Below are 12,034 nucleotides of genomic sequence, written 5' to 3'. Positions count from 1 at the left end.
AGATGCTAGATAGTGGCTAAATCAAAAGATAAAATTTGTGTCCCAGAAGGGTCCCATTTATTGATTCATTATGGTTAACTAAGTTCCACTGAGTGATTTCAGTGCTATAGTAATGCTCCTTCCCCCACTGTGACAGAAGCCTGAAGGGCGGTTTGTTTCAACTTTTTAAATTTTAGGTTGTCGTGCCTTCCTTTTTAACCACTACTTAAAGTTCTTGTTGCCCCTTTATTTTCTTAAGTGCTGAGTTTCAAGTATCAAATTATTTCATATAACCAAGTGACTATGACACAATATAGAGAAATTAATAGATATTATAGATTATATTACAGATATTATTATAGAAATTATAGATTAATAAAACTGGGACTTTTTAGCTTGGAAAAGAGACAACTAAGGGGGCTGTGATTGAGATGTATAAAATCATGACTGATGTGGAAAAAGTAAATATGGAAGTGTTACTTAATCCTTGTCATAACACAAAAATTAGAGGTCAACAAATGAAATTAATAGGCAGCAGGTTTAAAACAAATAAAAGGAAGTATTTTCTCAGACATCGCACAGTCAACCTGTGGATCTCTTTGCCAGAGGCTGTTGTGAAGGCCAAGACTATAACAGGGTTCAAAAAAGAACTAGATTAATTCATGGAGGAATAAGAGAGTACATCGCATATGTAAAGTCCTGTGCCCTTAGTTGACTGTTTGAGATAGTGGGAGGGGCAGATGAAACCTGGTAGGGCAAAACTTTCAAAGGCAAAAGCCCCATTTTCAAAAGTGGCTTTGGCCTGGTCTACGGATGTTATTTGTACTGGTATAACTATTTCATTTATGGGTCTTTTTAAAAAAACAAAACAAAACTGAAATAGTTATCTGACTGCAACTCTTAGTGTGCATCTGAAGAAATAGGTTTTTTAACCACAAAAACTTATGCCCAAATAAATCTCTTAGTCTTTAAGGTGCCACCGGACTCCTTGTTGTTTTTGTGGATACTGACTAACATGACCACCCCCTGATCCTAGTGTGAACGCAGCTGTACTGATATAAAGGCACCTTAGGCTATGGCTACACTTGAAACTTCAAAGCGTGTGAGTGTGGTCACAGCGCCAGTACTGGGAGAGAGCTCTCCCACCCCTGCGCGTACTCCACATCCTCTACAGGTGTAGCTTGCAGCACTGGGAGCCGCGCTCCCAGCGCTGCGGCACTGATTACACTGAGGCTTTACAGTGCTGTATCTTGCAGCACTTGGGGGGGGGGGTGTTTTTCACACCCCTGAGCCCGAAAGTTGCAGCGCTGTAAATCGCCAGTGTAGCCATGGCCTTAGGCTGGTGTCAATTTGTCAGACCACTCTGTTTTATTAGCAAAGCACTCTGCTAATACACTCCGATAATGTGAGAGTGCCATGCAAGGCTTAAACTACTTTATTTCTACAGATAAAAAGGGTGGGAACTTAACAAGATAACAAAGGGAACAGAACTGCTATGTTTACCTGGGGCTCGACACACATATCTTATTTCCTTATTAACTCTTACCGATCTCTCGCTAATGTCCCACCATTAGCTTAAGTGGACCCATTGTTCCATATGTTAATGTTTCTCTTCCTGACAACTTTATTTCAACATTCCTCATTCCTGCTTAAAGAACATACAGCATTTCTTTAATCCATTCTACTTTTACAATCTAATTCATTCTACTTTCACACTGGCGTTGCTTATTCCCCTTCCCAGACAGGCAAAACTATGGGCATGACTACAGAGACTATTCCAGTGTAGCTACGTAGGCATAACCCTGTATTGTAGACACAGCCTATGCTAATAAAAGGGGTTTCTCTGTTGGTGTGGGAATACCACCTCTCTGAGTGATAGTAGTGAGGCAGATGGAAGCATTTTTCCATTGACCTGCTCCTCAGCATAGCTGCAGTGTTCAAGGGTGAGGATTTTTCACACTCCTGACTGACCTAGCTTTGTTGACCTAAATTTTAAGGTGGACATTGTTATATCAATATAGACCACACTAGGGGCTGTACTGCTTCAACTATACTAATAAAACTTTTGTGTGTAGACAAGTTTTTAGATGTATAGAAGCCTAAGGCCTGGTCTACACTACAAAGTTAGATCGACGTAAATCACCTTGTGTCAACCTGGTTGTGCATGTGTCTACACTTAAATTTATTTCCCACTGATATAAACTCTGCATTACTCTGAGGTACTAACACCAACTCCTCAAGAAGTGTTGAGCCATGGTCAATGTTTTGAGGTCAACACAGTGTGGATGTAGACACTGCGATATCTATGTCAACCCTAACTGTCCTAGAGAAACTGTCTCCCAATGCTCAACAGTGACCTCTTTGGTCACACCTGTGAACTTCACTGCCAAGCGGTCACGGAGCCTGGAAGCTTCCTTTCCTGCCCCACCATTTAAAACCATATGAATTTTTTAAATGACTTTTCCTGATTGTCTAGCTTGGTGAGCACACCTAGCAGGTCTCCACTGTTATGTGCAACTGCCCAGCTGACCATGTCAACTCCAGACATGCTCCAGCCTGGAATAGACAGGAGATATTGGATCTCCTGAGCCTGTGAGGAGAAGAGGCTGTACAAGCACAGCTATGGACCAGTCATAGAAATGTGGACTTCTGTGAGCAGATTACACAGGGGATGAAGGAGAAGGACCAGCAGCAGTGCTGCATGAAAGTGGAGGAACTGCGACAGGCATATCAGAAGGCCAGGGAGGCAAACAGTCGATCCAGTGCCGAGCCACAGACCTGCCACTTGTACGAAGAGCTGCATGCCATACTTGGCAGAGAAACTATCACCACGCCGCAGTCCACTGTGGATACCTCTGAGGAGCCCAAGTCACAGGCCCCTGGCGTAAACAGTGAGGAGGAGGAAGAGGAGTAGACAGAGGGCATGTGACTAGGGGGTCCAGTTATGCCACAAGCCAGGACCTGTTTGAGACTCCACCACAGTCCATTCAATCCCGGCATTCGAGCATGGCTGAGCCTGATGCAGGGAAGGAACCTTGGGTAAGTGTGTAAATGTATTTTTCATTGCAGTGAAGTTTGATTGCACCCCCAACTTAACAGGACACATCTAGTGACTTTTCATTCATTTACTTGTACTAGAAGAGGTAGTGGTACAACAAAGAGAGATAGAGTTACTTGCTTTTCATTCCTTGTAGAGTTAGGTAGAAAGGCCATGTGGAGCAGACTGTTTACATACACAGGGATGTCCCTTGAGTCCTCCTGAGAGATATCGTGCAACTTTCACGGAGGTGCTTTGCAGTCCTCTCCTGAAGGATCCTAGGGATGACAACCTTATTTCTTCCTCCGCAGCAGGACACTTTCCCATGCCAATCAATGGTAACTTCAGCAAGCAACATTGAAATAAATAGGCTAACGACATATGGGTCCTAGTTGGTTTTGAGATACTACCAGCAGCTGTGCTCTCTGCACCTTTGTTACCCTCAGGAGTGAGATACCAACTAAATTCACCATTGCTTGTGGAAAATGGTGCCAGTATTCAGTGCCATTGCCATATACTCATAATTTCATGCAGTTGACCAACTCCCTCCTCATTTCCCCCACCCCTGACAGGCCATACTCACCATGGCTGGTGCTGAGAGTAGTGCTATGGAGAAGCAGTCCAAAGAACTGTCAATAAGCATGTCTTGTTTAAAACTTTAGGGGAGCAAGGGAAGGAAGTTCTGAATCTTAATTGTCCCTTTCCATTGGGATTATATTGACAGTGTTAACTCTGTGTGCTTTATCTGTAGCTGTTGCCATTGTGGCCTTGAGGGGTTCCCCCTCCACACCCGTTAAACACCTGACCCAGATAAGGAGGAGAAAAAAAGAGGGTTTGAGCTGACATGTTCAATGAGATCCTGCAAGCCAGTGCTGCATCAGATTGTGAACAGGGGGCCTGGAGAGTGAATATTGCAGACTCTAGAGAGAAAGGCCCAGGAGTCCCATCAGGAAGAGGAGAGGAAGATGCACCAAGACATAATGGGACTTCTTCAGCAGCAAATGCAGATGCTGCAGACTCATGTGAACCTAGAGGCTCAACAGTCACAGGCTTGCCTCCCTTTGCAGTTCATGGAGAACTACAGTACAGCATCTCCCTACACACCCCCCCCCAACTTTGAACACAGAATCTGGGGCCGCATCCCTACCTCTACCACTGCACGCTGGCGGACATTAAAGACAACCACATCTTCACACACATTGAACTGTGGGAACCACATATGATGTGTAGTTAAAAATGGATATGAATGTTCCTTCCCCTTCCTTAAGCTCTGTTTTATAAATTTATTAAAATTGTAATGTATTTGCTTTTAACTTGTGTAACCCACACACCTTCTAGGTGTGGTGTTCTGTCCCATCTAGTGGCACTGAGACCACTTAGACAGAGATATAAAATGAGTCTGCCCTACAGCCTTAGCTAACAGCCAGCTGGCTTTTAGTTTCATGCTGTAGAGCAGGGATCAGCAACTTTTTAGAAGTGCTGTGACGAGTCTTCATTTATTCACTCTAATTTAAGGTTTTGCATTCCAGTAATACATTTTAGCCTTTTTAGAAGGTCTCTTTCTAGAAGTCTATCATATATAATTAAACTATTGTTCTACGTAAAGGAAATAAGTTTTCAAAATGTTTAGAAGTTTCATTTAAAATGAAATTAAAATGCAGAGCTCCCCAGACCGGTGGCCAGGATCCGGGCACTGTGAGTGCCACTGAAAATCAGCTTGCGTGCCGCTTTCAGCACATGTGCCATAGGTTGCCTACCCCTGCTGTAGAGACTCATGCACTAAGCTCCAGAGGTTCCAGGTTCGATCCAGCCCGCTGATGACCGGGGTCTGTCGGAGTTACAGTTGCACAGAATTTTTTTTAAATGTTTTCGTTACTCAATTAAACTATTGCTTGGAAAATAATGCATCTTTATTAGTTCACAACATATGCTGCTGAGTGACTGGCAGTAGTGAAAGCACCCACTGACTTGTTACGATACAGTGTGACACAATTCGGAGGCTCTGTGACAAACACAGTGTAATAATCATAAATGGACAGCAAGCACCACAGAATTAATAGGTGCATTGCCAGTGTTCTATTCATAGATGTACACCAAGCACCGTTCCTAACAGGCCCCCACACTGCAGGTAGAGCACAATACTCCACAATGCATACCTGTGGCTTGCTGTTAAAGTGTTCTTTCAAAGCCTCTCTGAGTTGTGCTGCTCCATGTTGAGCTTTTCTGAAAGCCCTTGTGTCTGGCCGCTAAAACTCAGCAGAGAGCCCCTCCACTTCCACCCCAGCAGAAACTTTTCCCCTTTTGCTTCACAGTTACTATGCAGAACGCAGAAGACAGCTATAACCACTGGGATATTTTTGTGAGTAAACAATGCCAGCATCCCTTCAATCTGCAAACAGCACATTCAACTGTCATTCTGCACCTTCTGAGCCAGTATATGAATCTTTCCTTTGTGCTATCGAGGTGGCTGGTAATAGCTTCATGAACCAGGGGAATAAGGGGTAGGCTGGGTCCCCTGCAATCACTACTGGCATTTTAACGTTGCCAGTGGTAACCCGCCGGTATGGAAAGAAAGTCCCTGCTTGCAGCTTTTTGAACAGTCCGATATTCTTAAAGGTGTGAGCATCATGCACCTTCCCTGACCAGCCAATGTTGATGTTAGTGAAGCACACCCAGCGATCCACCAGTGCTTGCATAACCATAGGAAAACAGCCATTTCTGTTGATGTTCGCTGTGGCAAGGTGGTCTGGTGCCAAAATAGGGATATGCATGACATCTATTCCTCCACTGCAGTTCGGGAGTCCCATAGGTGCAAATTCATCCACTATGTCCTGCATGTTGCTGAAAGTCACAGTCCTTTGTAGCAGGAAATGATTAATGGTCTTGTATACTTACATGACAATGGCCTCCACAATGGATTTTCCATTTCCAAAATGATTTCCCACTGACTTCCGGATTTGGAAGTTTCCATAGTGCAATCACCACTTGCTTCTCCACTATTTAGTGAAGCTCTCATTCTGGTGTTCCTGTGCTGGAGGTCTGGGGCAAGAGCAGCACTCAGATCCGGGTATGTTGCCTTGCACGTCCAAATGTTCTGCAACCATGCTCGTCCCAAACCGGCATTACAATGCAATCCCACCAGTCAGTGCTCATTTCTCGAGCCTAGAAGCAGCACTCTGCCATTTGCAGCTGCTCTGTGAACGTCACCAACAACCTTGAATTGTCCTCCAGCAATCTCCCCTTCAGGAAATGATCATGTTCCTCGCGGCTCTTCTTGTGGCTCTGCAAGTACTCGAGGATTGTGCATCCTGTGCTTGCAACATTCAGACCAATAGTGCAGGCTCCATGATTCTACTAGAGATGGTGGAAAGTGACACGTCCCACTTGGGTTTGAGGGATTTTCAAATTAAGTATGAAAATTATGGGATAGAGATGGCATTATGGGGTGGAGAAAGTTGCATGATGGTAACTGGTCCCAGTACCCCTGCACAACTAATTTCTCCCCACCATAAAACTTCCCAAAAGACAGTGCATTGGATGATGGTGAGTTGCCCTGCACTGTCCATTAACACAAGCGCTCCTGGTGAGTATGTGCAGTGCTGACACAGGGAGTGAAGTATGCGCATGCACAAGCAAAATACTAACTGCAGTGGCTTTATGCTCATGTAAGTTGTGTCAGAAAAAAATTGGTATTGTAGACATATCATAAATCATTGAAAGTATGTGGGACTTATGCTGTTAAGTCTCTTGGGTGCTTTTGAAAATTTTACCCATAATCTTTTTTTCAGAAGCAGCAGCTGACACGGTACTCTGTTCAGCCAGCCAGTAATGAGGAGGTGCGGAATGGTAGTGTTCTAGAAATGAGTTGTGTCCCCTTTCTCCAAGTGACAAAGACTTAATTTCTTCCAGACAATACTGTTTCCTAGGAAAACACATGTGCTACGTTTATAACGTCATTCAGGGTGTTGCAACATTTCCATACTAGACAGTGTTCCTTCTATTTTGGGATTTGAAGAAACAAAACCCTCTGTAGTCAGCTATGTGGCAACTCACAAAATGGTTGTGTTGCATATTTACAACAAAGCAGAGTTAACACAACTGGAATCTTACTGCTTTTCAGTGGATGTTTATTGGAGGAAAGCAATATGTATTCAGGAGGGAGAATTGCAGAAAACATTATGTTCTGTTCTCTGAATTTCCTAATCAAAATGTAGTTTTGCCATCACACATAGCTGATATCTGGAAGGAACAAACGCAGCTTAAAAAATATCAAACTGTTTACTGCTTGCTTCATGCATTGTTCCTGAAAAATGCTCATGCTGAAATCTGAACGTTCTGCTTTTGCTAGGCCATGAGATACAGTGTCCAGAGAAGACCTCTTCATTTTCCGCAGCCCCACACAAGCGTGGTTGATGCTGTAGGAGTAAAGGTGGCAAAATGTACCTTGATCTTTTTGTCATAACTATTTACGATTAGCTGTCATCACACTAATGTGTAGCAATAATGTTTTTGTAATTTGCTGCCTGGAACACCCCAAAAATTCTTAATGTTATCAAGCTGAATATTAAAAAGTAAGCAAAACTGAGTACTACTAGCTTGCATTATTGAACTGAACTAGTGAAATAATTAATATGTTTAATTGCTCTGATGTGATGTTCTAACAGTGAATTTGCCTTCTTTTTTTAATCAGAAAAAACCTTTGTCTGCAATAATAAAAGAAGTTTGTGACGGGTAAGTTCTGATACTATGTTTCCTTTGATTCTTAAAATAAATAACAGAGAGAAATGGTTGCTGTGGTAATGTCTCTTAGGCCATGGCTACACTGGAGAGTTGCAGCGCTGGTGGTGGGTTTACAGCGCTGCAACTTACTCTGTGTCCACACTTGCAAGGCACAGCCAGCGCTGCAACTCCCTGGCTGCAGCGCTGGCTGTACACCTGGTCTGCTTGGGGTGTAACGATTGCAGCGCTGGTGATGCAGTGCTCCTCGTCAAGTGTGACCACCAAAAGCGCTGTAATTGGCCTCCAGGGTATTAGGAGGTATCCCAGAATGCCTGTTCACAACAAACCGGAAGAGTGGCTCAACTCCGGGCACCCCAGCGCTGCTTATTTAAAAAACAAACACCACTGCTGTTTGCTCGAGCGAGCGAGCGGAGTCAGGCAGGGGAATTGCTTTGGAATGTTCATAGCTGTTTGCTTGAGGAGAGAAGCCACATGGTGGAGGGGGTGGGGGAGTCCATGTTGAGCAGCTGCTTATGTGGTCTGAAGGCTATTTCGGAGTGCATAATTTGCATTTAGTGAATAAGACGGGTGGGGGAAGGGGTCGAAACTTTTAAAATGATTGAAGGTAGGTGCTGTGTATCTTCCAGTCCTTAGAACTTGCAAGACAGGGAGCTGACACAGTGTCAGCTCCAAAAATCCACTCTCTCTGTCTCCCCCACGCTCCCTGTCACACTCCACCCCGCCTTTTGAAAAGCACGTTGCAGCCACTTGAACGCTGGGATAGCTGTCCACAATGCACCACTCCCAACAGCGCTGCAAATGCTGCAAATGTGGCCACACTGCAGCACTGGTAGCTGTCAGTGTGGCCACACTGCAGCGCTTTCCCTACACAGCTGTACGAAGACAGCTGTAACTCCCAGCGCTGTACGGCTGTAAGTGTAGCCATACCCTTAGGGTATGGCTACACTTGGAATTTCAAAGCGCTGCCATGGCAGCGCTTTGAAGTGTGAGTGTGGTCGGAGTGGCAGCGCTGGGAGAGAGCTCTCCCAGCGCTGCACGTAAACCACATCCTTTACCGGTGTAGCGTCCTGCCATCCTGATTACACTGACGCTTTACAGCGCTGTATCTTGCTGCGCTCAGGGGGGTGTTTTTTCATATCCCTGAGCGCGAAAGTTGCAGCCCTGTAAACTGTGAGTGTAGCCATACGTTTAATGAACCAACTTCTGTTGGTGAGGGAGCAAGCTTTGGGGAACCTTGTTTTCCAGACCTAAAGAAGAGCTCTGTGTAAGCACAAAAGCTTGTTTCTCTCACCAATAGAAGTTGGTCCAATAAAAGATCACCCACTTTGTGTCTCTAATAGCCTAGGATTGACGCAGCTACAACACTGCATAAAATGAATAGCAGACGTACAGATTTTCTGCAAGATAAATAAAATATCCCTAGTGATGACTTTCCTAAATTCTGAAATTGATTTAAAAAAGGTTTTATCTTCAGACTTAGGACTTGGCTACACTTGCAAGTTAGAGTGCATTAAAGCAGCCCCGGGTGCCCTAACTCCCGATGTGTCCACACTAGGAGGGCATGTAGAGTGCCTGGACTCTGCAGCTGGAGCGCTCCTGCTAATCCACCTCCACAAGAAGCATAAAGCTTGCTGCACCCTGGCTGAAACGCCTGGGTGTCAGTGTTGACAAGGTGTTGCATTACTGTGCTGTGATTGGCCTCTGGAAATGTCCAATAATCCCCTGAAGTCAAGTGGCCACTCTTCTCATTGTATTGAAATCGGCTGCAGGCATGCGGATATCCCCTTTCAAAGCTCCATTTCTGACAGCCAGCATGCTTCTCTGCTCTGAGACAAAGCAAGCCATTAGTGTGGAATGCTGCTGTTGTGAGTGTGTGTGATGAGGGGGAAGGGAAGAGGGTCTGCTGCTTCTGAACTTACAAGACAGCATGCTGATATAGTGTCAGCGCCCCAAAACACACCTTCTCTCCCCCCACATACACACAATACACTCCCTGTCATATCCCCCCCCTGCCCATTTGAAAAGCACGCTGCAGGCACTTGCACACTGGGATAGCTACCACATTGCACTGCTCTTTGGAGCGTTGCAAGAGCTACTAATGTGGCCATGCCAGTGCGCTTGCAGCTGACAGTGTAAACACACTACAGCGTTTTCCCTGCTGCCGTCTCCGAAGGCTGGTTTAACTCTCAGCACTCTACATATGCAAGTGTAGTCATGCCCTTAGAATTTGCAAAATCCACTGGCCAGCTAAATTCAGTCTGAAAACTGTGTACCGGGAAGATTAAAAAGTGCTTTAACTTGTGCTTTATTAAGGGGTAAAACTCATTTCTGTGCAGAAAGCCATGACAAAACCTACACACCCCTTATGTCCGGGTTTTCGAGATGAGTTTTAACTGTAGAGTGCAACCACTTTATTGAGCATCTCTTTCAGTTCACAAATCAAGAAGCGTAAACTGTGAATTGTGTTTCTAAGCCTGGTGGCTGTTGTGCGAATACCTAATCGGTGGAACAAGCAGCATAGAAGTGAAATGTTAAACATAATCTGTTATAATAATAAGAAGAAACTGTCATATTGTAATATTTAAACAGCATGTTTAATGTTTGCAAAAAATGCTCTTCTAATAATTTTTAACTAGTGACACAGGACAGAAACTAGTTTACAGTTAATGAAACTACAGCTAAAATATAGTAAAAGGCATATAGATTTTTGTAGTACTGTTTTTTTATTTGTTAAGGAGCATCTGTATGCCTGGTGCTGTAGGAGTCACCAAGACAAGCTCCCTGCCCAGAGAGTTTTCCAGCATAATGGCCTGATGTTATAGGCATGTATCTGTTGTAATGAGTTCAGTCCATCCTACTTGTTATAGTGGAAACTACACGTAGTAGTGTTGATAGGATGGGGCTGTTCTGGAATTTTTGTTTGTTCGATTTTTGACTATGATGTAACTACCATTTAGGATTTATCTGTAATAAAGTAATTTTGTTTTCATAAAATGCTTTATATGGACGTTGATATTAATGTAATGGAAGGTGTTCAGAAGATTTATTTTTGTGTTTTAAACCTTGGGATTTGAAAGAATATATTATTGCATTGTTTCTATCGCTCAATGGTCAAGCTGAGGGCTCTCCATTTCAAATTGTCAGGGGAAGGAGAGAAGAAAGGGAACAATATTCCATTAAAGCAGTTGTGGGTGTTTTGTACTTTTCTCTCTTCTCCTTGGATGTATGATTGTTTTTTCTCATTGTTGAGTGGACATGTTGAAATCTATAGATAGGACAGTATGTGAGACAGATGGCCACTTGATTGTTGATAATGTTAAACAGCAGTAATAAAGCTTCTTTTTTTCTCTCTCATTTTCTTATTCATATATTTTCATATTTTTAAGGTGGTCTCTGGTGAACCATGAGTATTATGCACTGCAACATGCTGATAGTTCCAATTTCTATATCACAGAAAAGGTAGGTAAACCACTTGACATGACTTTTTTGCATATTCTGTTTCAAATGTTCTTGCACTAACAGGCTGGTTTTGAAGCTAATTTAGAGGAAAATTTTAATTTTAAATTTTGATTTTGGAGTACTTGGACCAACCAGGTTGTAATGGGTCAGGCTTGCATCATCTAAACTCTGGCTGGAAACACTGTCATAACATAATTCTACATACAGGAGTGTAATTGAAATATCTGAGTGCTTTTTTAGTGAAGCTTCCCATTAGGCAAAGATGGTCAATGTACTGAAATGATTTCTTAATTAAATAGTATTTCTGAGAGCGATTAATTGCAGCAAATTCTGTTCAGATTTAGGGCTACTTCACTGCCACTAAAATCGGTGAAAAAATAAAAATGATAGCGCTTCAGATTTAGAGGCAGGGCTAGCTCTAACTTTTTTGCCGCCCCAAGCAAAAAAGAAGAGCACCGCCCCGCCCTACCTTCCCGAGCGTTGCGCTGCCTGAAGCCCCGCCCCTCGAGCGTCACGCCACCCAAAGCCTCTGCTCTCCCTCTGATAGCCGCGCCCAGCCCCTGCCCCCCCCAGGCGCTGTGCCAAGGCTCCACCCCCCTCCAAGCGCCGTGCTGCTCTAAGCCCCCGCTCCCCCTCTGAGTGCCGCGCCAAGCCCCCACCCCTCTGGGTGCCCCAGGCTGCCCTGCCCGAAGCCCCACCCCCCGAGCGTTGTGCCGCCCGAAGCCCCACCTCCTGAGCGTCACACCACCCGAAGCCCTGCCCCACAAGCGGCATGCCATCCAAAGCCCCTGCCCCCCCCAGGCGCTGTGCCAAGGCTCC

At 44.4% G+C, this 12,034-nt stretch overlaps 1 protein-coding gene across 1 annotated transcript in view; it reads left to right on the top strand.

Annotated features, from left to right (window-relative positions):
- ELMO1 (engulfment and cell motility 1) overlaps positions 1 to 12,034 on the top strand; it is a 472,781-nt gene that overhangs the window by 100,483 nt on the left and 360,264 nt on the right. Inside the window, exons 3-4 of the mRNA XM_032785439.2 lie at positions 7,707 to 7,747; positions 11,143 to 11,215. Of these exons, the coding sequence (XP_032641330.1) occupies positions 7,707 to 7,747; positions 11,143 to 11,215 (114 nt within the window). The remainder of the gene's footprint in view (positions 1 to 7,706; positions 7,748 to 11,142; positions 11,216 to 12,034) is intronic.

Source organism: Chelonoidis abingdonii, chromosome 2, assembly GCF_003597395.2.
Source record: "Chelonoidis abingdonii isolate Lonesome George chromosome 2, CheloAbing_2.0, whole genome shotgun sequence".
Classification (NCBI taxonomy): domain Eukaryota; kingdom Metazoa; phylum Chordata; order Testudines; family Testudinidae; genus Chelonoidis; species Chelonoidis abingdonii.
Note: the sequence above shows the minus strand (reverse complement) of the source record. Positions and strands in the feature narration are given on the sequence as shown.